General features: G+C 36.4%; 1 protein-coding gene and 1 long non-coding RNA gene across 20 annotated transcripts in view; one reads left to right on the top strand and one right to left on the bottom strand.

Moving 5' to 3' along the window:
* fnbp1b (formin binding protein 1b) overlaps positions 1-27,739 on the bottom strand; it is a 174,279-nt gene that overhangs the window by 128,071 nt on the left and 18,469 nt on the right. For 3 of the 19 annotated variants that reach the window (XM_087300605.1, XM_087300611.1, XM_087300635.1), the window contains exon 1: positions 21,814-21,893. The exons of the other annotated variants lie outside the window; for them this stretch is intronic. In XM_087300605.1, coding sequence (XP_087156731.1) covers positions 21,814-21,861 — 48 coding nt within the window. In that variant the 5' untranslated portion in view covers positions 21,862-21,893. Of the gene's footprint in view, positions 1-21,813; positions 21,894-27,739 lie in introns of those variants that run through there. 19 annotated transcript variants of the gene reach the window in all.
* LOC147838740 (uncharacterized) lies at positions 1,075-7,796 on the top strand. Its single transcript, XR_015519991.1, has 3 exons — positions 1,075-2,392; positions 6,679-7,244; positions 7,609-7,796. It is a non-coding gene; the product is annotated as an uncharacterized LOC147838740 (long non-coding RNA).

Below are 27,739 nucleotides of genomic sequence, written 5' to 3'. Positions count from 1 at the left end.
GAAACTCAGAAATGAAACCAGGAGACGTGGCATGAACAAAATACACCACTGGACAATAGTTTCAGATTGTGTTTCATAAAAGAAGTGTCTTATGCTCGCTGAGATGTTTAATGTGATCAAGAATTAGAAACATTACAACCAGTAATGCTTTATTAACGTTATTACCAAATATTAGCAGTAATATTATTAAATTGCTAATAATGTTCCTGTTTTTAGATACATTTAAAGGCAAAATTATTATTATCAAGGTTATCAAGGCTTAATATTTTGCAGGAAATTAACAGAAAGAGGGTGGTGGTTTGGTGGTTAGCACTGTTGCCTCACAGCAAGAAGGTCGCTGGTTCGAGTCCCAGCTGGGTCAGTTGGCATTTCTATGTGAAGTCTGCAACACTCCATACAGAAATGTGCCGGGGTGCTCTGGTTTCCTCTACAGTCCAAACACATGCGCTATAGGTCAAATTAATAAACGTAATTGCCCTTAGTGTGTGTGTGAATGAGAGTGTATGGGTGTTTCCCAGCACAGCACTGTAAAACCCAAAACAGTTAAGGTACCTCAAACCATTTTTGGAAACCGATTGCAACAAACCATTTAAGTTCCATAAACTAATACTAAAGAGTGCTGTGAACTTAATCCATTTAAGTAAACTGAGTATTTGAGCACTGTAAAACCCAATAAATGAAGAGAACTCAAACCAACTGAGTACTGTAAAACCCAATCAGTTAAGACAACTCAAACCGTTTGAGGAAACCGACTGCTACAAACCATTTGAGTTAAAAACTAGTCAATATGAGTACTGTGAACTTACTCCATTTAAGCTGAAACAATAAGGCATGTAATTAACTCTTTACCTTCAACACTGAGTTCAAAACTCTTATCAAACAAATATTATTAACTTTGTCAATTTTGAGTTAACTAGACTCATTTCATTTGATAGAGTTGACTGTTGGGGTTTACAGTGCGAGTTGGAGCTGGAAGGGCATTCGCTACATAAATCAAACGCTGGAATAGTTGGCGGTTCACTCCGCTGTGGTGACCTCTGAAATAGAGACCAAGCCAAAAGAAAATGAATAGTTGAATGAACAGAAAGAAGATTTAATAGAAAGCTTTTAGAACATCCCAGTCCTCAACATAAATGAGTACACCCCATTTTGAAAATAAATATTTTTATTCATTTCTCAGTCAATATAGGTCATATATTTTGGTGCATTTGAACAAAACTGATTTATTGGACAGATATATTTATTAAAATAATATGTTAGTCACCAAAAATCATAGAAATAGAAAGATAATACATGTAAATTTATGTGAAAAATTAGGTTAAAAATTTGAAACTACAAAATCAACAAACATTTATGCATTTTTTTTGTTTCCCTTGGATTTTTCTCTTTAAAATGTTTAATTTAATAATTTTCCCTAACATATACATTTAGGTGTACTAGTTTTTCGACAGTTATCATAAGTTATTTTGTTAGACAACTTCAGATTTGGCTGACAAATCTAATGTACACGCGCAAATATATTATTGCAAAGACTTCTATAAAATATACTAATCTAAATGAGAGATTTGAGGGGTGTACTCGTATATGTTGAGCACTGTATCTTTATGTTTGTTTATATTTAAAATGTATTTTCCTGGGCAGCACAGTGGCTCAGTGGTTAGCTCTGTCAACTAACAGCAAGAAGCTGTCTGGTTCAAGCCCAGGCTAGGCCTCCAGTTTTCCCCCACAGTCCAAAGACATGCGCTATAGGGGAATTGGATGAACTAAACTGGCTGTAGTAATAATAGTTGGCGGTTCATTTCGTTGTGGCGACCTCTTATAAATAAGGGACTAAGCCAAAGGAAAATGAATTAATGAATAAATGTCCTTTCCTTTTTTTTAAATCTTACCACAAACTTCTGAATTATATTTTAATGTACATTTAAATTGTAATATTATTTCCCAGTTCAGCTGTTTATTAACCATAATAAAAGCACCCCCCACAGAAACATAATAAATTGTAATTAATCTAATCTACTGAACAGCGGTGCACATAAAAACAAATCAAACGCCACTGATTGGCCATGTAATGTCAATAAAACAAACAGTCTGTTCCCGTCTAAGCAGGACGTTCTTGGCCAGAATAGCAACTGTGCCCAGACTTTACTGTTAAACGTGCGGCTAGACTTGGAGGATTTGTTCTGTCAGAGTTCAGTTAGCTGCTGTCTGTCTTCTGAAAATACATCTTTATAGGAGTTTGTCCAGCCTTCAGAAATACAAACAGACACACAGCTGTTCCAGCACAGAGCACATACGTGTGTGTTTATTTAACTGTGACATGCTCAAGGTGTATGTGTCTCTGTGTGTGTGTGTGTGTGTGTGTGTGTGTGTGTGTGTGTGTGTGTGTGTGTGTGTGTGTGTGTGTGTGTGCGTGCGTGCGTGCGTGCGTGCCTTGTATTCCTTACATTGTGGGAACCAAATGTCCCCACAAGTACAGAAATGTCCCCGCAGGACATTTTTTGGTCCTATGAAAAAAAAACGGCTCATAAATCACCCAGAATAAAGTATTTTGAAAATGTTACAATGCAGATTGTTTCCTGTGAGTTGATTTAGGGGTAGGTTTTGGGTAGAGGATAGAATATACAGTCTGTTCAGTATAAACATTATTACGTCTATGGGAAGTTCCAATAAAGATAGCTGTACAAGTGTGTGTGTGTGTGCGCGTGTGTGTGTGTGTGTGTGTGTGTGTGTGTGTGTGTGTGTGTGTGTGTGTGTGTGTGTGTGTGTGTGTGTGTGTGTGTGTGTGTTTAATAGTGACAGGGAAAGTATACAGAGTATGTGAGGTATGTGTGCCAGCGGAAATCTGATACACATTCACTTACACTGACACACACACACACATACACAGAGAGAGAGAGAGAGAGAGAGGGAGAGGGAGAGAGAGCTTCATGTGCCAAACACACAGGCACTTTGAAACTTCCTACATGTGTTCTGATCTATTAAAAGGTGAAGAATTTAAAAGCGCTGTTTGAAACGCAGTTCACTTCCGTCACGCAGCAGATTTACAAGTGAACCTGGATATTCAATAGGTATTCATTTCAGGGTTTATTGAATGGTGGAAAAGCGCCTCTTTAAGAAAAGACCGTTTGAGGGGAGGGGCTACAAATAAGGGCTTAATGATGTCAGAGGAAAAGTGGTTCAAGTGGTGGAGCAAAATTATTTTGATTTTATATATTTGTTTGTTTATTTAACAGGGAGACAACAAATGCTGCATACACAGGGCATATAACATGAAGCTAATTTGCACCCCTCGTCCCTGGTTAGGCTTTACATTCAGTCGTTCATTCATTTTCTTTTCAATTAAGTCACTTTAATAATCTGGGGTTGCCACAGCGGAATGAACCGCCAACTTATCCAGCATATGTTTTACGCAGCGGATGCCCTTCCAGCTGCAAGGCTTTACATAAAAAAAATAAATCAACAAATAAAAGCAATGCAACAAACATGTACAGTATATACAGGGCCACAAACCTAAAATGTAAGTCAATCTGCACACTAAAGAGAAATGTAAACCATGATAAAGTATTATTGTTGTTTAAAATATGTAATAAAGTTATTTAAAAGGGTGATGTTCCCTTTTACAAGCAGTAAAATAAGTATCTGATGTCCCTAGAGTGTGTAGGTGAAGTTTCAGCTCAAAATACCCCACACAAATAATGTTTTATAACTCTTCGAAACTGGCCATTTTAGGCTGTGATCCAATTTGGTGACTGTCGCTTTAAATTCAAATGAGATTGATCTCTTTTCAAAAGAGGGTGGAGCTACGGATGCCTGTGTGTCAGTATAGTGGCAGACTTAAAACAGCATTAACGTTATCTCTGTGAAAAATTGAAAATGTCAGAAGTGGCTTCTTAAACTAAAAAAAAGTATTTAAAGTAAAATATATATTTATTTTATTTAAATGATCTAAAATAAAAGTTATTTATGTGGATTAAAATTATTGGTACATTATTAAAAATGAGACAACCCATGATACTTGGGTTAGAAAAAGAAAATAGTGCCAGTACAATGCTTTTTTTCATTATAATAATCTAGCGCATTAATTTCATCACCACTAAAACATTCAAATCTAAATGAAAACTGCGTAAATTGAAACCACCGTGTCAAGAAGATTCCTGAAATGCATTTTACATTAATTTTTCTTCGGCTTAGTTTCTTTATTCATCAGGTGTCGTCACAGCAGAATGAACTGCCAACTTATCCAGTATATGTTTTACGCAGCGGATGCCCTTCCAGCTGCAACTCAGTGCTGGAAAACATCCATACACACATTCACACAAATACACTATGCCTAATTTAGTTAATCCAATTCACCTACAGCGAATATCTTAGCACTGTGGGGGAAACTGGAGCACCCAGAGGAAACCCACGCCAACATGGGGAGAACATACAAACTACACGCCAACTGACCCGAGGCTCAAACAAGTCAATGCAATGTATAACTTGCATTAAACATATACTTTTAATGATAAATAATTACTTATTTACGAAACTGACAATCAAAACTGAATGGAAAATGAATTCAAGGAACATATTAAGCTAAATGTCAAGTAGAAAAGCGAATCATTTTCTGCAGTAACTTTTATAATAATAATAATAATTAATAATAATTAGGGATGTAACGGTATTGTAAATACCGTCATACCGCAATATTAATTTTTTTCGATATTACCGAAGTTGCATGACTCGGTAAAACTATAGGTCTTCTGAGAAAATTTGCTCAGGCGAATGAAGCGAACGGGAGATAGCAAAAACTACAATACCCATCAGCCCATGCTTGACCATCATCCCTTGCGGTCTGTTGTCGCTACAGATCCAGTAATGCGGAAATGGAGTGTGCTGCTAGAAGCGGGGATGAAAAGAGCTGGAAAACTCTAAGGCCCCGTTAACACTAATGCGTTTTAGTTTGAAAACGCATAAGTTTTGCTACGGTTACGCCAACCGTCCACACTACGCCGGAGTTCTCGAGCGCCGAAAACGGAGCGTTTCGAAAACGCTGGAGAGGCTGTTTTCATTCTTGAAACGCTGCTGCTCCGTCTCATTGTGGATGATGGAAAACGGAGACATCTAAAACGGAGGCGGGGCTGCAGACGTTTGCCTCTCTGATTGGGGCTTTTCCTGAATATTAAGTAGCCTAACACGCACAGTTAAGTCCTGCATTCTCTCCGTGTAAGTTCAGACTTCGCAAGTTTGATCAAGGCTGCAGTCTCTTCTTCTCAGTTTGATATGGAAAAGCAGACTATACCGAGGACACGGGTAAATCTTCAAAGGGAACAGTGTACTTTATAACTTCCTTCACATCACCCTGGCTTCGTTGTTTCACTTTCTCAACAATAAAATGTAAACATGATTTAAGGAACTGCCTATTTTCATTTTAATATTAGCAACTTAGACAGCAGACATGTTGAGGCATCGTGCTGCATAAGATGAGCGTCATCTTCACTGTGTGGATATTTATAACAAAACGGAGCCGATAACAACTGCCTCCTTTCAATTTCAGTGAAAATACGAAACACAGCCTCTCTTTTGCTGAGTATCAGTTTTAAGAATCGATAATGGCCATTTTAAAAGTATAACATACAATAAGTTTATACATTATAGGAAATAAAGGCAAGCGATCAGTCAATATACAGAATGTACGTGGTTACATTAATCATTAACTTATCTTTGCGCTCAGCCAAAACACGTTACCTGAGAACAAGTAATAGATTCCAATGCCCAAAGTCAGGGAATATGTCGTTAGATAAAGACAACAAGATAAATGAAATATCCCGTTTAATAAATATAGTGAGATTAGATCCAGCGGGAGATGCTTGATGAGAAGTCCGACTAGCAGAGCTCTCATCTGGGTAGATGGGCTGACTGTGATTAAATGTTGAATGTCATGAGTTTTCAACAATACTAAATTGAAACTTTATTTTTTTTACATGGTTTAATAATTTTTTGTTATTAAAATTGAAATTCCTGTTTCAAAGCTTACAGATAGATGGCTAATTTGTATGTCATTGACACTTTTGGCACTTTTTTGGAGTATTTTCATAAGTTTTGTTTTTTCCTGTAAATGATTCAATAAATACCGTACCGTGACATTCATACCGAGGTATTACCGTACCGTGGAATTCTGATACCGTTACATCCCTAATAATAATAATTCCTTACATTTTATATAGCGCTTTTCTGGGCACTCAAAGCGTTTAGGTGGCCATGATGGATGAAGGCCAGTGGGCAGATTTGGCCAGGATGCCAAATTACAATGTTTTGTTTCATTAACAATGCTTGAAGGCTTTTGGAGAACAAGATCTTAACTTTAACATTGGTTCAAATATTTTAATTTCATCCTGTCAGATCATGTGGCTCAAATTGCATCCATGGCAAACTAACAAATTGTTATTGATCACTTAGATTGATTTCACACACACACACACACACACACACACACACACACACAGACACACACACTTCCCTGTCTCTATCTGTCTTCATAAATAGACTGTTAATGTTCAGAGTGTGATGAGAGAAGAGAAACCTTCTCATGTTAAGTGGCACTCAAACCTCAACCACACACACACACACACACACACACACACACACACACACACACACACACACACACACACACACACACACACACACACACAGTGAGTGCATCTAAACTGACAGCAATGGCAAAAGACTCAAGTTTGAGCATGCAATAATGATAAAAGATCAAAGGTTGTATGATAATCCACAAAGTCAGGTTGCAAATGTTAAAACTAAATTTAGACGAGCACACTGACAAACACAGAGTGCTCAGATTATCAAAAGCACTCAGATACAGTAAAAGGGAAGTAAGCATTCTTCCGCTCAGGGTATTGATAGCTAGCTAATAATCAGATTTAAATACAAGTGAAGTGCACAGAACCGCAATGCGTCTTTAATAACCCTGAATGGAGGATTCAACGGTTTAAAATAAATGTAATAATAATAATCAAATCAACCAGATCAGAGAGGACGCACTTAAATATAAATTAAATATTCCGAACATATTGTGTGATGATGATGATGCAGTGAAAATTGAATAAAATGGACACTTATACATTTGTATAATGCCTGTTTTTAATGTTATCTTGCACATTGTTAAAACAACTATTGTAATATTATCTGTATATTGCACAGCCCTAATTTACATATAAATTGTACACATTAACACTAGTCGAAGTTTCTAGGTTCCTAATTGACATATAAATTGTACACAGTAACACTAGTTGAGCTTTCTATGTGCCTAACTGACATATAAATTGTACACAGTAACACTAGTTGAGCTTTCTATGTGCCTAACTGACATATAAATTGTACACAGTAACACTAATTGAGCTTTCTAGGCTCCTAATTGACGTATAAATTGTACACAGTAACTCTAGTTGAGCTTTCTATGTGCCTAATTGACATATAAATTGTACAAAGTAACACTAGTTGAGCTTTCTATGTGCCTAATTGACATATAAATTGTACACGGTAACACTAGTTGAGCTTTCTATGTGCCTAATTGACATATAAATTGTACACGGTAACACTAGTTGAGCTTTCTAGGCTCCTAATTGACATATAAATTGTACACAGTAACACTAGTTGAGCTTTATATGTGCCTAATTGACATATAAATTGTACACAGTAACACTAGTTGAGCTTTCTATGTGCCTAATTGACATATAAATTGTACAAAGTAACACTAGTTGAGCTTTCTATGTGCCTAATTGACATATAAATTGTACAAAGTAACACTAGTTGAGCTTTCTATGTGCCTAATTGACATATAAATTGTACAAAGTAACACTAGTTGAGCTTTCTATGTGCCTAATTGACATATAAATTGTACACGGTAACACTAGTTGAGCTTTCTAGGCTCCTAATTGACATATAAATTGTACACAGTAACACTAGTTGAGCTTTATATGTGCCTATTTGACATATAAATTGTACAAAGTAACACTAGTTGAGCTTTCTAGGCTCCTAATTGACATATAAATTGTACACAGTAACTCTAGTTGAGCTTTATATGTGCCTAATTGACATATAAATTGTACACAGTAACACTAGTTGAGCTTTCTATGTGCCTAATTGACATAAATTGTACACAGTAACACTAGTTTAGCTTTCTAGGCTCCTAATTGACATAAATTGAACACAGTAACAATAGTTGAGCTTTCTAGGTCCCTAATTCTTAATAAATTGTACACAGTAACACTAGTTGAGCTTTCTAGGTTATTTTGGCAGCAAACAATGGTTACCATGTCTAATCTTTAAGGTAGCTTAGCCACAGCTGTGAAGTTAATAGGGTTGCCAGATGTTGGTTATTTGATGAGCGAGTTGCCAGATGTGTAATGTGAGCTGCAGGTGGACTGCATGGATGGAGCTTTATTGATTTGGCTCGGTTATTTCTACACAGTGAAAGACCAGTAAATTTCACTTCATGAGAAGCAGCTGAACAAAAAGATTGCCTCAACCTACATGTCTTTCTTTAGTTATGAGTTATGAGTTATCGTCATAACTGCGATATTTACACTCCTCTTTAAACTCCTTTACACTCACCTAAATGTATAGTATGTGACTGTATGGGCTGCTTTTTTCACTGTACTTCATGACAAAAAAAAAAAAGAATATTGAATGTTGTTCTCTATCCATGATGGGGCTTGCAGGCATTTAATAGATGGATCCTTCATTTCTGTCGTCTATGAAAAAGAATATGGGATTTATAATTGACTGCCATAGCTAGGTTTTATTTAAATATTTCATATGATAATAATATTAAGCACACTTATAAAACAACAACTTCCAACAACTGTAAAGTAAAACAAATGCATTTCCTACAGTAAAACTTTTTAAAACACATAATAAGGATGCATGTTTAATACCTGTAACAATGATAAAAATATATATTATTTGTACGTATTTGTCTACATATAGCGTAGATTATAATATACAAAATTGACAGAGTAAATCTTTTTTATGAACCATATTTCTAAAAATAAGACGGTGCAGATGAAATTAAAGCCCTCAATAATGTCTCTGGGGCCCCCCTAAATGTATGGGCCCTTAGAATCATCCTAACTACATCCCCCCCCCCTTTCCTCTCAGTCCAAAAACATGTGTCTTAAAGTGAATTGATCAATCTAAATTAGCACTATAGTTGAGCTCTTAACCAACAGTATATCTCTACATAGCAATTATAATCTGCCATCAGCTCTTCTAAATAAGGGGGAGATCTACCTGCGCTCAAACTCCCTCCCGTTTACAGGGCGAGAGGGGAGCTGCATGCTCGGGGACCTTTTGAGCTCTCTCCCGGGACAGCATGCCAAACTATATAGTAAAAACAGCTAAAAACAGTATGCGAGAAGTTCCCGGATGACCTACTACTTCTGGCAAGAATCTTAAGTACGCATCCGATAGACACTACGCTATCCCATGTTGTGTCCCAAGAGAATTCATGAATGGGAATGTAGTCACAACTGACGCAGATAGCTCACGTGATTATGACAAAATGACAGATGTAGTATGTATAGTACAAGATTCATTCATTCTGCTCACATTCATACTATATAAAACATATTTTAAATGAATAACCAGAGTTTCTTCCTTTAACTATCTTCACCTTGAAGAATCCCCACCTCCACCCCTAATCCCGGTGGTTAGCACTGTTGCCTCACAGCAAGAACGTCACCGGTTCAAATCCTTAACAGGCCGGTTCTCCATGTTCTCCCTGTGCTTACGTGGGTTTCCCCTGGGTTTACTGGTTTCATCTCACAATCCAAAAACATGTGTCATAAGCGAATTGATCAATCTAAATTAGCACTACAGTCGAGCTCTTAACCAGCAGTATATCTCTACATAGCAATTATAATCTGCCATCAACTCTAAATTAAGGGGGAGTTCTTGAGATCTACCTCTCGCTCTGAAAACGGGAGGGAGCCCCAGGCTCGAGGATCTTATGAGCTCAGGGCTCTCTCTCGGGACAGCATGCCAAACAAGCTTTATAATCAATAATCAGCTAAATGTGAACTCTTGAATGGAAATATAAAGGGTTTCAGGCATATTTCTCATTCTAAATTCCTCTTCAACATCAACATTGGCTAACACGTCAATTTTATTAGCATAAACTACTTTTATTATGGTCAAGTTTAGTTTTCCGATAAACCTATATCAGATAAAGCCCATAAACTAGTTGTTTCTGTGTCTAAAACTTTGAAACGGGCACGTGTGATTACTTCCTTTTTCAGCCTCCTACTTCCTCTTCTACAAAGACATATAAAAGCACATAATCACTGCCTTGACAGGAAAAATAAAACCCACTAAGAATCCCTCACAATGAAATGAAAAGTTCTTCAAACTTCCTAATTTTCTCAGCAAACTCGGTGTTATTGCAAACAATGTCACAAAACAGCTATAAACACGAGTGAACTCAGATCTCAAGTAATATTGAGTAACACAATAATCTCTCTGTGCTGCTTTGAACAGTTTAGCACAGTAGTCTAGACCGTACACGCCAGTGAAGCATGACTAAAATCGATATTTGATAGAAAGCACAAGGTTGCTATGACAATGCTTGGCATGGTATCTTTCCACTAAAATGAAGCTCTCTGATTGGACGAGAGCAGGACATGCAGAATGTCAGATTGTGAAAGAGGAAGTCATCCAAAAACAAGGACAAACATGGAACTAAGAAAAGAGAAGTTTTCACTTTAAAAAAAAAGGGTCAAATGTAGAGGAAAACCGTGCAAGTGTGTGTTTGTCAAACATTGAGTTTTGAGTGTGTAGCTGGCAGCCTATTACAATAATAACAACACATTACAACACTATGATAACACATTACAACACTAACACACTACCCAATATTTCCGCAGTAAACATTATGTAAAGTATGCTAGTATTCTGTAATGAATATCCAAACTGAATGCTTACAGAAATGCATGCATTATTACATACATGTTTATAAATGCAAGTGCATGATAAAAAAATGCTTCCCAAAAAGCAGTTCATTACAACTATCTATATATTCTTTGAATAGATTGCTAAAAATACTATGGCACACACCGGCCACTTTATTAGGTACACCTTACTAGTACCAGCTTGGACCCCCTTTTGCCTTCAGAACTGCCTTAATCCTTCATGGCATAAATTCACCAAGGTCTTGGAAATATTCCTCTGTGATTTTGGTCCATACGTCACCTAAATCACCTTTCTTCCACATTCTGATGCTCGATTTGAACTGTAGCATCATCTTGAGCCTGTTTACATGCCTAAATGCATTGAGTTGCTGCCATGTGATTGGCTGATTAGGAATTCACGTTAACGAGTAGTTGGACAGGTGTACCTAATAAAGTGGCCGGTGAGTGTAGATACACTGTTAAAAGCTAAAACTTAAACGCATTACTTCAGCTTGTTACACCTTAATGAATTAATTAGTATCCAATCAATTTATTATTATTAGTAGTAATAAACATTCTTTTAGGTGTAAGAAGTTGAAGTCGTTTATTTAAGCTGATCCAATGGGGCTTTTACTCGGTGTAGGTAGTTTTGGGATTTTACAAGCTATTTTCCCACTTTGCACACAGCTGAAGTGTTTTTTTTTTTTTTACTCTGGCAGACAAGAATGAGACCAGGAGTGATTGACATTGTGATGAACCAATTAGAATCAGTCTACAAATAGAAAGTGGGTTCACAGCCAATAAAAGGAACTGAGAGCTTTATCACAGTTTCCCAGAGTTTCTCAGCTCACAAAGCTGCTATTCATGTTATTCATGAAAGATCACTGCGTTATCAACCTGACCTAATCTGAGATACTGTAGGTTTATAATGCTGCCAGCAGACAAGCTCAATCATTGCCAATTGAGCAAACTCTGAAACACTTTACAAAAACTGTGGTAGTACAATGGTGATACCCTGATAGTAAATGCATTTCATATATTCCATACTCATATTTACAATAATTACATTAGATATGAAAATGCCATGATACTTTGATATACTCCATATTAGGGCTGCACGATATAGGAAAAAAATGACATTGCAATATTTAGTTTTTCTGCAATGTATATTGTGATATGATTATAGTTTCACAAGATGACTCTATTTAAACTGAATTCCTACACTGTAAAACCTGATAGGTTAAGGTAACTCAAACCATTTGAGGAAACTGATTGCAACAAACTAAAAACTAATCCTAATGAGTGATGTGAACTTAAGCCATTTGAGTAAATGAAGCAATTTGAGCACAGTAAAATCCAATAAATGAAGAGAACTCAAACCAACTGAGTACTGTAAAACCCAATGAGTTAAGGCAACTCAAACCAATAATTTTATGAAATATTATAACCATTTTTAAAAAATCTGCAGTTTAAAATCGGAATTTTCAGCATTGTTTACTCATTCAGTCTTCAGTGTCATGTGCTCCATCAGAAATCATATTTTTTCCCCTTGATTTATAGAAAGTTAAAGTCAATTTTAACCCATTTAATGCATTCTTGCTATATATATACACACAGACACACACATACATATGCAGTTGACGTCAGACTTATTAGCCCCCCTTTAAACTTTCTTTCTTTTTAAAATATATCCCAAATGATGTTTAAAAGAGCAAGGAAAATTTCACAATATTTTCTATAATATTATTTTTTCTAGAGAAAGTCTTATTTGTTTTGTTTCGGCTAGAATGAAACCAGCTTTTAATTGTTTGAAAACTATTTTAAGGTCAATATTATTAGCCTTTAAGCTATATATTTTTTGATAGTCTACAAATCAAACCATTGCCATACAATAATTTGCCTAATTACCCTAACCTGCCTAGTTAACCTAATTAAGTTAAGCCTAGTTAAGCCTTTAAATGTCACTTTAAGCTGTCTTGAAAAATATCTAGTCAAATATTATTTACTGTCATCATGGCAAAGATCAAATAAATCAGTTATTAGAAATGAGTTAATAAAACTATTATGATTAGAAATGTGTTGAAATCTGCTCTCCGTTAAACAGAAATTGAGGGAAAAAATAAACAGGGAGGCTAATAATACAGACTTCAACTATACATATTTCCCAAGCTGAATGCTAGTCTTTATAATAACTGACCACAGTTTTAACATTAACTTATGTTTTGCATAAGCTAACACTTGTTTGAAACCCCATATAGCAAATCTTTTCTAAATTCCTAGCAGTGATGCATGTTTTCTCACCTTTGCATATTTTGGGAGCAACACTCACAGTGCAAACAAATACTTATTTAGCAACCTCAACGGTCGCTAGGCAACAACAAAGGAAGAAGGAAACACCAAAATGATTCACACACACACACACACACACACACACACACACCTAATAACGATGCGTCCGAAATCTGCTATGCAAATGGAACACACACACACAGACAGAAACCCATATATGAAGGAACGGTCAAGCCCTACGAGACATTCTAGTGGCTGAATACCAAGACTATTTTACAGAAGAAGTAAACATTTATTTCAGTCATCCCAACAGAGTCTTAAAGAAATGATTTGTGTGTGAATCGTTTAGAACTGAGTCAACTGATTCACTGAAAAGATTCAATTCAAATGCAACAAACCAAAAGCAGTTTATTCCGCTGTGGGGACCTCAGATTATAAAAGGGACTAAGCCAAAAAGTAAAAAAATGAATGAAGTATATACATATCGCAGACGTTTGATAAATTACATTTATTTATTGGTTGTTTATCTAGATCCGAAGAGAAGAAAATGACAACAGTCAATCAGTCAGATTATCTGCGGAGGTTTTCAGTCGCTCATTTAAATGCACCGTTGTGTAATGCAGAGTAGAAAAAAACGAAGTGCGGATCCAAATGCAGCACTAACATATATTTAATGAAAGACTATAACAAAACTAAACTACACCTGAGACAAGGCAAAACATGCCAGGGGTCCGTTCTTTGTACGTGGCTCACTCAGCTGGATTTGGTTATTGATGATTTGACATGATCCAGGATCGTTTTGTTCTTCAAAACTCAACTGAGACTTGTTGCCATAGCAACAGTTCTGGTAGCTCAAACCTGCTAGGAAGCAGGCTCATTTCAAATAAGCAGGATTAGATCGGGTCAGTTCAAGCAAAGATGAGAATGAAAGTATGTACCGAATGCTGATATTTTCTTACAGCAGTTAAATACACTTGGGAAAATAGCAAATATATATATTTTAACTATATATTTTCATTCATTTTCTTTTCGGCTAAGCCCTTTATTAATCACAGCGGAATGAACCGCCAACTTATCTAGCATGTTTTTTTACGCAGCGGATGCCCTTTTAGCTGCAACCCATCACTGGGAAACATCCACACACACACTCATTCACATACACTACGAACAATTTAGCCTACCCAATTCACCTGTACCGCATGTCTTTGGAATGTGGGGGAAAACCCTAGCAGGGAGAACATGCAAACTCCACACAGAAACGCAAACTGACCCAGTCGAGGCTCGAACCAGCAACCTTTTTGCTGTGAGGCGACAGCACTACTTACTGCAGCATTGCGTTGCCCAAACTATATATACATATAAAGTAAAAAATATATATATTAATAAACTTATGCACTCTGCACTCCGAAATAAAAGTAAAAGACTGCCACCTGGTGGTTTAAAGAGAAAATTTATTGATATAAAATTTTTAGATACAAACGTTTACCTGCACAATATTCGACTTTTTTTTAAAAAGGATAATAATTTATGCAGTCATGCACGTGTTGATTGCTAATATGTCGGTGAATTGATGCTTCAAAAAAGTTGCAGACACTTTTCTAATTATCAAAATGCCTTTTTTGATGCAAATTTATTTATACAGTTATTCCTTACGCCGATTAAAAAACTTGAGTAGGCCTAGGCTACTATAATAAAGAAAATATTCTCTAAATATAGAACTAAATGCATTGATATGCATTGAAATACATGATGAATACTCTTGACACATGAAAGTGTGAAGCCTGCAGCTCACAACAACTGTGGAAAGTTGCATGTCATATTTAACACACCGTTCACTGCTAATTTTATTTAATTTTGCTCACATAGGTATTTGAATAATAGTCAGATGATGTCATTACGCTGCTCTGCTGTCAGTCAAACATTGCATTGCTGATCATGATTTCGAGGATTTATATTTCTGTCCTTTACAACACACGCAGCGATCTCAGATCAGTTTATCCAGACATTTCAATCTGATTCGCGAACTTGTTTGAAGAACCAAATTAGCCAGACACCAGTTCAAAGATCAAAGATCATCAAGATCAAAAGGATCCAGGATCTGCCAAATCATTTTAGATCATTTAAGCGAGGTACAAAGAATGCACCCCAGGAAACACTTGGGTATCATGAGAGCAACAACAAAAAAAAAACAACAACAGACAATGATAGGGGAACACAAACTGGTGTATGTAGTGCAGGACTCAACAATAAGGACTGCCTGATGGCCCGAGGCCAGCTCGTGAGACGCTCGGGACAGTAGACAGGATCATTACTGGCCTGATTGGGCCAGTGCTGCCTTGTCACCGTAACCCCGCAGAGCGAGTGGGTTACATCACTAAAGTTTAATTTGCCTGCGACTATTTGTCAATAGCATGCAAATACAGAATTGAGAAACACACTTCTCTGTGATGTCCTAAGCACTATATTACTTTTAGGTTCCTCTTATCTGATTGGATGTTGTAAGCACGTTATTTTTTTCCATAACAACCAGTACATCAAAGAGACGGCAACATCAAATGAAAAGAAAAAAGAAAAGGTTTGTTTTTAACTTCTTTAAAGCAGACATTGCGAGGGTACATCACGACAAAAAAAAGAGATGATGTTTTGTACAGTTTGCCATCAGTTTGGCAGGTCAGCCACTTTTGTTTTGCAATAAAATACCTGCAAATTTTCCATACCGCTACTTTTGTTTGCATAACACTTTGAATTTTGCTCATCATACATTAATTAACATTTTTATAATATTTAGATTCTCGATTCACACATTTTTTTTAAATTTGTGGCTAAAAAATAGCTTTTTTTTTTTTTTTTTTTGTTGGACCAGTGAAAATATTGGCAGGGCAAGTAAAAATCTGAACCACTGGTCCGATCGGGCCAGTAGAAAAAATCCTTAGTGTTGAATCCTGTAGTCTTGTAATCAGTGGGAATAAACCGCAGCCGAGTGTGTGTCCAAATGACCCTCAGCTGAGGCAGGAGAGATTGGTGCAAAGCATCCCGGTAGTTATAGTTCATGTGGTGTGTGGGTAGTTCTCCAGTAATATCTGTAGGCTAGATCGCTGGTGATCGTGACACACATACTATTTTAAAGACTTAATGTTTGCACCTTGACACAGTACTCTAGTCTAAATTAGAATGAATTAGTTCTGAAAAAATCTGATTATTTTAACATTCATTACATAAACAAATGATTTTAAAACAGATAAAAGGGAAATGTTATAACACAAAAAATATCACTATCAAAATACTCAACAATATCGCATATTTCCCAGCACTATTAACATAACTCCAACAGGCTCCGCCCCCTTTGTGAGGGAACTATTTAAAATTCTGTGAGGTGTTTGAGTTCATTCAGAAACAGTGTTGACTAATACAGAAAATAACTCCCACTAGAGTGTCAGATCTATTTGGCCATTTCTGAGAAACATGACAACACATCATCATATGTTTGAGTGTAAAGCAGGTATGTTATCCACAGCAGTCACGCAGGCCAGCTTTTATTAGAGGCTTTGTTAGTTACACTTAGTAATTTGTCTCGTCTGTAATTTTAAGCACGCGCACATTTGTGAGGTGCCACAATAAATGTCATATACAGGTACACCACATCTGTAACACAATCGGGAGTCGAACATTTCCTGAAAAAGTCCCACAAACAAATATGTGGACAAACAAGTCTAGTCTTGGACTACTGTTTTCATAAACAAAACAGTATTCATGGTTGAGCTGTTAATGTAATATTTCACAGAACTGCAGTATTTCACAGCTGAAACACACATTTAAAGTGACAGTTCACACCAAAAATAAAAATACATCATGTTATTGCTTACATATTATTTATTTGCTTCCTCCAGAACACAAAACAGCACTTTTATAAAAGGCGCACTGCTCATTTTCATACAACCAAAGTAAATTAGAGCTGCTGAACTCCAAAAATGAAAGATATAAACATTATAAAAACGCCATAAAGGTAGTATATATGACTCAAATGATCAATTATATAATCTGAGTTATAATAAGCAATGAGTTTAATAATAAAACTATGCTAAGGATGTTTCATGACATACAGCTGAAGTCAAAATAAGGGCTAATATTCTCACCTCATTCATTCATTTTCCTTCGGCTTAGTCCTTTTATTTATCAGGGGTTGCCACAGCGGAATGAACCGCCAGCTTATCCAGTATATGTTTTACGCAGTGAATGCCCTTCCAGCCACAACCCAGTACTGGGAAACACCCATACACTCTCACATACACAATTAAACATTCATTCATTTTATTTTTGGCTTAGTCCCTTTGTTAATCTGGGGTCGCCACAGCGGAATGAACCACCAACTTATCCAGCACATGTTTTAAGCAGTGGATGTCCTTCCAACCGCATTCCAGCACTGGGAAACACTCATACACACTCATTCACACTACAGACAAGTTTAGCTTACCCAATTCACCTGTATCCTCCTTTGGACTGTAGGGTAAACCGGTGCACCCGGAGGAAACCCACGCGAACGCGGGGAGAACATGCAAACTCCACACAGAAATGCCAACTGACCCATCCTATTATGACATACAAAACATAATCCTTTCTGACAATTTCTTTAAAATTTGAGTTATGAATTACAGTGTCGTAATACTTAGCATCGTGATACTTCAGCTGGTATAGTATCGTAATATGAATTATTAGTATCGCAACAAACCTATAGGGCATGTCTTTGGACTGTGGGGGAAACCGAAGCACCCGAAGGAAACCTACGCCAACATGAGAAGAACATGTGAACTCTGCACAGAAATGCCAACTAGCCCAGCCGGGACTTGAAACAGTGACCTTCTTGCTGTAAGACGACAGTGCTAAAAGCTGAGCCACCATGCCATCTACTAACAAAATAATTAACATTTATCATTATCATTAACTAATAAAAATGAAGACAAATATAATATTTCTAAAAAAAGAAATATTATATATATATTTTTTTTAATTCAAAGACAAAAGAACATACATTTGTAAATCACTTTTTAGAAAAACATCTGCTAAATGACTAAATGTCTAAATGCATGTACTAAAATGTAAACAAAGATTAAGCTAAATATAAATATTTTTTAAAATGTGTGCAAATTTCCAACAAATTTTATAAAAATTAAAAATAAAACTTGTTAATGTCCATAAATGTTACAAATATCTAAGTTATAAAAAAATTCTGAAATAACATTTCATTTCAAAACTGCTGCAAGAACATTTTTCCAAACATCTCCTTCCATGTTCCACTGAAGACATAAAGCCAATGTTTAGTTTTGTAATTGTTCAGAATTATCATTTTCAAGTAAACTGTCTCTTTAAGTGTAAAGTGTGACCTACTTCAGGTGCCCTCTTCCCTCATCAGTTTCTAGCACAGCGCCACAATGCATCATGGGAACGTTTCTAAGTATTTCTCACTCTCGCCAATCTTCTCCTGTTCTGATTTTAAGATGTCAATGCGTGACCACAGACACATGACGCAGGAAACATGCAGGCTCCTGTTACAGGGTAGAAGATGACCCCAACAGCAGGACAGAGAGGGTGCGTGTATGCGTGTGTGTAAGTATAAGTGTGTGTGAATGATTGATTGTGTGTGTGTGCATGTACGTATGCGTGTATGTTTTTACAGAAGGGAAAGGCCTGCCCGAGTCTCGCAGTCTATTTGCAGGTCGTGTTAAGCAGCATGGAATCCTTTTATCTTTGGGCTCCAGAAACAATCGTCTGGTCTGAGAGGAAACTAAACATCCAGATGATGCAAACGTCCAGCATATGGGACAGATTTAACCTGGACGTGCACGTCTGACTGTACACTTCACTGGTCTGAGCGAACAGCATGTGGCTACAGTTAAACAACTTGATCTCTACACCCGTTGACACTCACACACACATAAAAGCAGAGAAAACACACTAAGAATGTACTTGATGTCTGCATTCCCGCGCTTTCACACAAACACTTCATCACTTTCACTTATAGATGCACAATATTTATCAGATATTGACTGATATTGGATATTTAATTACGGTCATTGCTATAATTTAGCAGTCATGTACAGTGTTGGGTGTATTTAGTTACAAAGTAACAAGTCAATGTAATTAGATTACTTTTCTGGGGAAAAAAGTTAATTAGGGTTTACTTTTCATTTATAGTTCATTAAATTACAGTTCCTTATAATGTACTTTCTTAGATCCTTAGATGCTGTAAATAAATCCAACAGCTCTGGATAAATCAATGCAGAGAAACAGAGGAATGTGTATTTTATACAAATGTATTATGAATAACATTCATTCGTTTTCCTTCGGCTCAGTCCCTTTATTCATCAAAGGTCGCCACAGCGGAATGAACTGCCAACTTCTCCAGCATATGTTTTATGCAGCAAATGCCCTTCCAGCTGCAACCCAGCACTGGGAAACACTCAATCTCTCACATTCACACACATATACTACGACCAGTTTTGTTTATTCAATTCACTCGCATGTGTTTGGACTGGAACTGGAGCACCCGTAGGAAACACCCACCCTCATGGGGAGAACATGCAAACTTCATATATACAGAAACGTCAACTGGCCCAGCCGACAGTGCTAACTACTACGTCACCGCCCATAATGATCACATTTTTCAGCTAAGTAATGTTTGTTTATGATTAAACATGCTTAAGAAACAGTAAAAGTCGGTAATTATGAAATTGCAATAAAATTTATTTTATTTGTTATTAGCTTTTTAAGCTAATAAAAGCTAATCAACGGTAAAAGCTAATAATGAAAGCCAATAAAAGGTCCCGTTTGACTCAAAATAAAGGAAATAAAACAGTTTCTTAAGCAGTGTTGAGTCTTTAAATTACTTATTGAGTAATTAAGTTACTTTTCAGACACAGTAATTTAAAAAGTTATTTAAATATAATTTTAATGATGTAATTAGTAATTAATTGGGATGGCGCGGTGGTGCAGTGGTTGCTTCACAGCAAGAAGTTCGATGTTTCAAGCTCCAGCTGGGTCAGTTGGCATGTCTGTGTGGAGTTGGCATGTTCTCCCCTAGTTGGTGTAGGTTTCCTCTGGGTGCTCCGGTTTCCCCCATCCAAACACATGCACTATCCGCTTGTTAAGTTGTGACGTATCGGTGATGTATGGAATACTGTTTCCCGGTCCAAGCTGCTACTCATTTGAATTGATAAAATATTCGTTTGACCACTTTTTCGTCATATCACATTTGACATATCACAGTGAATTTTATATAAAATTATGGTGTACACAACAGTCTCTGGACTTGCTGCATCACAAATACCAAAATGTATAAATTTTATAAATGTAACAATTAACAAAAATTTATTACTTTCTGGCCATCGGATATTAGGCATGGATATATATATATATATATATATATATATATATATATATATATATATATATATATATATATATATATATATATATATATATATATATATATATATATATTGCATTAAATTGCTTTGAAAGCGTTTATAATTACTATTTGACGAGTCTCCCAATGCAGTTTGATAGAGCAATTGGAGCCGGAAGCTGCTTTACGAAATGTCACACTTAACAAGCGGATAGGTGAATTGGGCAAGCATAATGGCCCGAAGTGTATACGTGTATGTCCTGGTCCTTCAGATTGAAGGTTGAGCGTTGGGCTAACAACTCACCTCATTAAAAACTAGATGCTACAAAACACCAATATGGTGTAGCTAAATATCAACGTCGATATAAATGACCCTGGGAGTAAGTAAGTAATTAGTATTTAATTTAAGTATTTAACTTACTCAACACTGGTCATGTAGCATTAGCACTATTATTAATAAGATTTAAGAGTTATCTGTTTTAATAAGTTTTTTAAAAAATTGACGTTAATTTCCCTATTGACGTTAGAATACATTTCATAAATATAATATATTCATAAATATAATTTTTAAGTACACAAATGAAATAGCATTTGTTTGAAAATTTTATTTTAAGTATACAGTTTCTATTATATTTACAATTTTGAAATCTTTTATTAAACTTAAAATATTTCATGTTTGATTGTTCATGTTTCATATTTCATACTGCATAAACAAATACTATAGAAATGTATAATTTTAGTGTTTTTTAAAACTTTATTAGCAATATCAGAACATTATTTTAGGATAATTTGCTTCCATCATATTTAAATATGAAATGTGCAATTGCAAATGCAATGTCACCAAACCGAATTCCATAAATAAAGACTGTTATCGAACAGGTTTCCATAATCTCCTTCTCTTGGCTGTTTCAACATTAAAGCAATATTTGGACACATAGTCCGAGAAATCAACTCAATTTACATGTAATCATTTCCAACATATGCAAAATTGACATTCTACACCTCAAATCTCAGCAGCTTTCACACACACGTATTCATTTATGCCTTTCATAATCCTAACATAAATCCATACCAAGCTTTAACCAGTCAGTATGACCAACACTGATTATCTGACATGACTATAACTTCATAACAATGTAATAAAAGTCCCTCAACAGAAATACACTCAGCTTAATCTTAACCTACCCGTAACTGCAGGACTTTTAACAGCGTCTCCCCTTTAAAAGTGTCCATGACTCCCCAAATCTTCAGTAGCCTTCACTACTACAGTAGCCACGCCCGGCAGGACAGCTGATCGCCCGATCAGTGTGTCCAAATCTGACTATGACAGATGTGTGTGTGTGTGTGTGTGTTTATATGTGTGCGAGCGTCCACCAGGCCTTATTCCTATAAGACTGAACATTTAGAAATATTTTTACACACACATAGAAGTGAAAGTCATGAAGTAAAGGTTATCATTTATGTCATAAACGGTTTTCTTTGTGTTATATCCTGTTTCAGTGGAGAACAGAGATTTATGGCGTTCTCAGCCGTTCACTTACTAGTATGATATGATTATGATCAGAAATGCCTATTCTTTAGGGTTCGACATTGTTCATACCTGCCAACACTCCTAGTTTTCCCTGGAGTCTCCCACATTCCTGACTCCCCCCACCTCCCCCCTTCCCTGGTCTTTAGCTTTTTGGTACTGTCCGTAACACCCTAGGGTTGCCAATTTTGGTATAATATCCGATCACAGCGACCCCACAAAAACCCAGTCCATAGTACAGTCACTAACAACACCACAAACATCACAATTTTTGAATCCCTACACGTCTGACATTTTCTCAAAAATGTTTGTATGAAATGCTCATTTAAACTTTTACTTATTAACAATTTATACACTATATAACAATATATATTGTTTTGTCTTCTATTATTTTCTATTATCAGCATTTTATAAAAATATACACAATTTTATTTAAATTTAAGTATATATATATATAAAACTAAAACTATATAATATATATTGGGAGATTGCAGGGAGATTGGCCAGCTTCTGCATTAAAGTGGACTGACTGAATATTTACTATTAAATATCTACTATTCGAAAATATACAGACAAATGTAAAATACAGTAAAACACCCTAAATCTGTTGAAACGCGTCGATCTGATGGAGGTTGTGTTTGCGGCTGGATATTATTGGGAGATCACTGACAGCAGTGAACAGCTCTGCCAAGCCGTCTGAAGATTATATGCAAGTTTATTTTACATTTTACGGCAGAAACACCATTGAGCTTCAATAGATCCTCCTGTATGGGTGTGCGTCTGTTATATAACACTCACAGGACATACATTTGGACAACTACGCGGATATAATAAATAGTTCACACAAAGATACACAAAGAGGGACTTCACTTTGCGCAAAGTTTGTGAATCAACAGATTTATGTGTAGTCTTAGTTGCAGATACAATCATGAGACATGGGTCGGTATAAGTCTCTGGCGGTATGATAACCTTGGATAAAAATATCACGGCTTCACAGTATCATGATATTGTGATTTCTGCTCTACAATAAGTTTTTTTAAAAAGTCTGAGTAAAATAACAAACAAAATTCCCCATTGAACACAAAACATTTTATTTTAGTAAACATTTATAACAATTTGGAACAGTAAACATAATCATTGACTTCTGCTGTCTTCTCTGGTTTCAAAAACCCATTTATGTACAACACATAAAAAAACATAAAAAAAAAAACTTGCATATACTTTAAGAACGTTAAACAGAAATTTTTAGCGGTTTTAAAACCTTAACCAGTTAAACTCTGCTGCTATTTTGGGATTTCCACCTGGATTTTGCCTACCCAAATCTAAAACCTTACCAAATCCACATGCAGAGATGTAAATGCAAAAATTTGGTATAACTTTAAAGAAAACCCTTTGAATTTTCATAAAGCACTATTGAAAGTGTTTACAATAACTTTATATGTTGTCTGTGTTATTATAAACACATTAAAAAAGAGGCGCTTTTTGTATTTTTTTATAAACTCAAATTTGAAAGTGTACCTTTTAGGTTCTGTGTGGTCTAGCTTGCTGTAATTGATTTTGGTGGTTCCTGCAAATGTCTGTAATCATAGGAAAAAAGAAAAATGTCTCTACCATAATCTATGCAAAAGTTATTGTATTCCAACTGATGAGAAGTGCTGATCGATCATTGTTTTCATATTTCACTATTCTTTGGTTTGATCAAACATAATTCACTGTGTTTGGCCCACATCAGACATATATAAGGATTACTTATGCACATCACCTCAAAAACAGAGGAGAATAGCCCTGAAGTGCACAGCATAAGGTAAGAGATGACAGCTGTCTGTGCTATCTGGGGCTGCTTAGTGATCATAAATGTATTGTTTTCACTTCTGCGAAATGGAAATACCACGATTCATTCGGCAACTGTTTGATATGTGAATATAATTCAGTAAAAAGAATGCTAGAACTGTATGAGCACCAGCATGAGCTTTCATTTGAGCTATAACTTGTACATGTGTCATATATGAACCATATGAAAATTAACCAATGTAAAATACCCAGCTCGGGTATCAAAATACTGTGTATTAAAGTGTAAATAACTTTTGTACAGTAGAATAAAAACCAAAGTAAAATATAGATTCTACACTTTCAAACGAAACCACTTACGGGGGTCTGGTGCAATGCTAGCCCTTTAAATCTTAAAGCGAAAGTCGATGACGTCACGGACCCGGTAACCTTTCCAAACCATGGTACACCTTGAAACCGTTATCGTCCCATACTAATCATAAGGCTGTTTTTGCGCAGAGATTGAAGTATCAATCAGAGAAATGGGGAAAAGTACATTACTTCGATCCTTTTAATTAAGCATATTAATAATGAAATTCACGAATTATAGTAAAATATTGAGAGTTAATTTTAAGCTATCTTGTGGCCCACCTGCAGGGTAACTGAGGCCCACCGGTTGAGAATCCCTGGCTTAAGGCTGATTTATACTTCTGCATAAAGCGCACGCATATGGATTGGCCATCACCAGCACTGACACACACCTCTCAAAATTCATAACTACACGTCACAATGATGTTTTATCGCAAGCTCTGTGATTGGTCAGCTTGGTAGCGCTGATGAGTATGGGTGAGGGTGTAAGCCATGCGAGCCCGTTGGAGCGATTGTTTACAAGTGTCAAGACTCGTGAAGGAGCTCCACATGGAAACTGTTGTTCTTCAATTCTGTGCTTAAATTCCACTCAGCATGTTGGTTGCATCTTTTGCACAAGCAAACCAAACTGATTTAGATTTGCTGGTCGAAAAGTTGAGCAACTGATTCTGCTGGAGCCTCTCAAATGTGCTGCAGTTATGAAATGCGCTTCTCCCTCTTTGTTTCTGTCTCTGAAACAATCACATGTTTTGCCACACTTGACTTCCTCTGTGAATGGATGCATTTGTGAGCTTCCAAGCGGAGGGGGAGCGCACACACACACACACACACACACACACACACACACACACACACACTCCACTGGAAAGCCACAAAGCTCTTGTTTTCTTACTCAAGAGCTTGTTCCCGAAATTAAAGCATAGGTTTCTGAGATTTGAACTAATGCAATCAAATGCACCATAAAATCTACAAATCCACAGCACAAGTATACAGACACACTTACAAAGAACACAGAGAGACACACATAACATATCACACAACAATTCAACCTGTAAAATATGTAAAATATGTAGAAATTCCACTTGGATGGATGGATGGATGGATGGATGGATGGATGGATGGATGGATGGATGGATGGATGGATGGATGGATGGATGGATGGATGGATGGATGGATGGATGGATGGATGGATGGATGGATGGATGGATGGATGAAATGACAGAATAAATGATGGGTGGATGGGTGTATGAAATGACCAAATAAATTATGAATGGATGGATGGATAACACAAAACAATAAAATATAAATGAATGGATGGATGAAACTAAATATTAAAAGGATGGAGGAATGAATTGATGGATGTATGGAATAAAAGAATACAAGATGGATGGATGCATGGATGGATGGATGGATGGATGAATGGATGGATGGATGAAACCAAATAATAAAGGATGGAGGAATGAATAAATGATAAATTAAATGATGGATGGATGGATGATGGATGGATGGATGGATGGATGGATAAAATGACAGAATAAATTATAAATGGATGGGTGGATGGATGGATGGATGGATGGATGGATGGATGGATGGATAATATGACAGAATAAATGATGGGTGGATGGATGGATGGATGGATGGATGAATGGATGTATAATATAAAAGAATAAATGATAAATGGATGGATGGATGGATGGAAGGATGGATAGATGGATAATATGACAGAATAAATAATAAATGGATGGGTGGATGGATGGATGGATGGATGGATGGATGGATGGATGGATAGATGGATAATATGACAGAATAAATGATAGGTGGATGGATGGATGGATGGATGGATGGATAACATAACAGAATAAATGATATATGGATGGGTGGATGGATGGATGGATGGATGGATGGATGGATTGATAATATGACAGAATAAATTATAAATGGATGGGTGGATGTATGTATGGATGGATGGATATAAGGATGGATGGATGCATGGATGGAAAAAATTACAGAATAAATTATGGGTGGATGGATGGTTGGATGGATGGATGGATGGATAAAATTACAGAATAAATAAATGATAAATGGATGGGTGCATGCATGGATGGATAAAACAATAGAAAAACCTTTTGGATGGATGGATAGATGAAATGAAAGAATAAATGATGGATGGATGAATAGATGAATAGTTGGATGAAACAAAAGAATAAATGATGAATAGATGGATGGATGGATGGATGGATGGATGGATGGATGGATGGATGGATGGATGGATGGATGGATGGATGGATATATGCATAATGTTACGCCAAATAACAGGCCATCATTCCAAACAGGGGATGTCATCAGAAAGCACCACCGTATTGGAAATGATGTCATCAACTGGTGCCAAAAGTACACATGATTCATGTTTACCGCAACAGAAGCAGACAAAAGCAGTCATTAGAGTGGTTGGGGGAGTATTGTTCCTCAGCGCAGCATTGTTTAGCTCACAGAGGAAACTCTTAAACCTATAATACGGCCTACAAGAGTTAAACCCTCCTGTTGCAAAACACTGCCATTGAGTCACTCTGGGCCTCTAACACAGCACAGTGGATGAAAAAGCTGAGGCACATTTTAAGAAAGTCGGTGCAACACTGCCTATCATGAGGATGTTCGGCTTCACTTCCTGTCACGCCACTTCCTTCTGCTACACTCACCACAGAAAAATCATGAAGTAGTTCAAAGCGAATATGTGTGTCAGAGCTAGAACTGACACAACTAAGTCAATCAAATTAAAGAAAAAAAGGATTACAACGTGATGCTAGCAGCATTTCAGTGTGAATACTAGGCCTGGGCATCGATTCAGATTCCCTGATTCAATTTCGATTTACAAGCTTTCGATTTGATTCTTGATTTGATGAATACAGATTTCATTAAAACCAGTATTTAAAATTCCAAAACAGAATAGAGCAAATACCATTTTACAATTGGCACATTAATGAACAATAATTTAAGAGCTGCAGACTTGTTTTTAATAAGCTACTGCACATATTAAACAAACAACATTGAAAAACAAATCGAAAGATCTTTAACTCTCACACAGAATAGCATGCTTATGATATCTGGCTTATTCATTCATTCATTTTCTTTTCAGCTTAGTCACTTTATTATTCTGGGGTCGCCACAGCGGAATGAACTGCCAACTTATCCAGCATTTGTTTAACGCAGCGGATGTCCTTCCAGCTGCAACCCATCATTGGGAAACATCCATACACACTCAATCATACTCGTACACTATGGACAATTTAGCCTACCCAATTCACCAGTACCACATGTCTTTGGACTGTGGAGCAAACCGGAGCACCCGGAGGAAACCCACGCGAACATGGGGAGAACATGCAAACTCCACACAGAAATGCCAACTGACCCAGCTGAGGCTCGAACCAGCGACCTACTTCTGGCTTATTA

This window comes from Danio rerio, chromosome 21 (genome assembly GCF_052040795.2).
Source record: "Danio rerio strain M-AB ecotype USA chromosome 21, GRCz13ab, whole genome shotgun sequence".
NCBI classification, from domain to species: domain Eukaryota; kingdom Metazoa; phylum Chordata; class Actinopteri; order Cypriniformes; family Danionidae; genus Danio; species Danio rerio.
The sequence above is the reverse complement of the archived record's forward strand: the minus strand, read 5'-3'. Positions and strand labels throughout refer to the sequence as shown.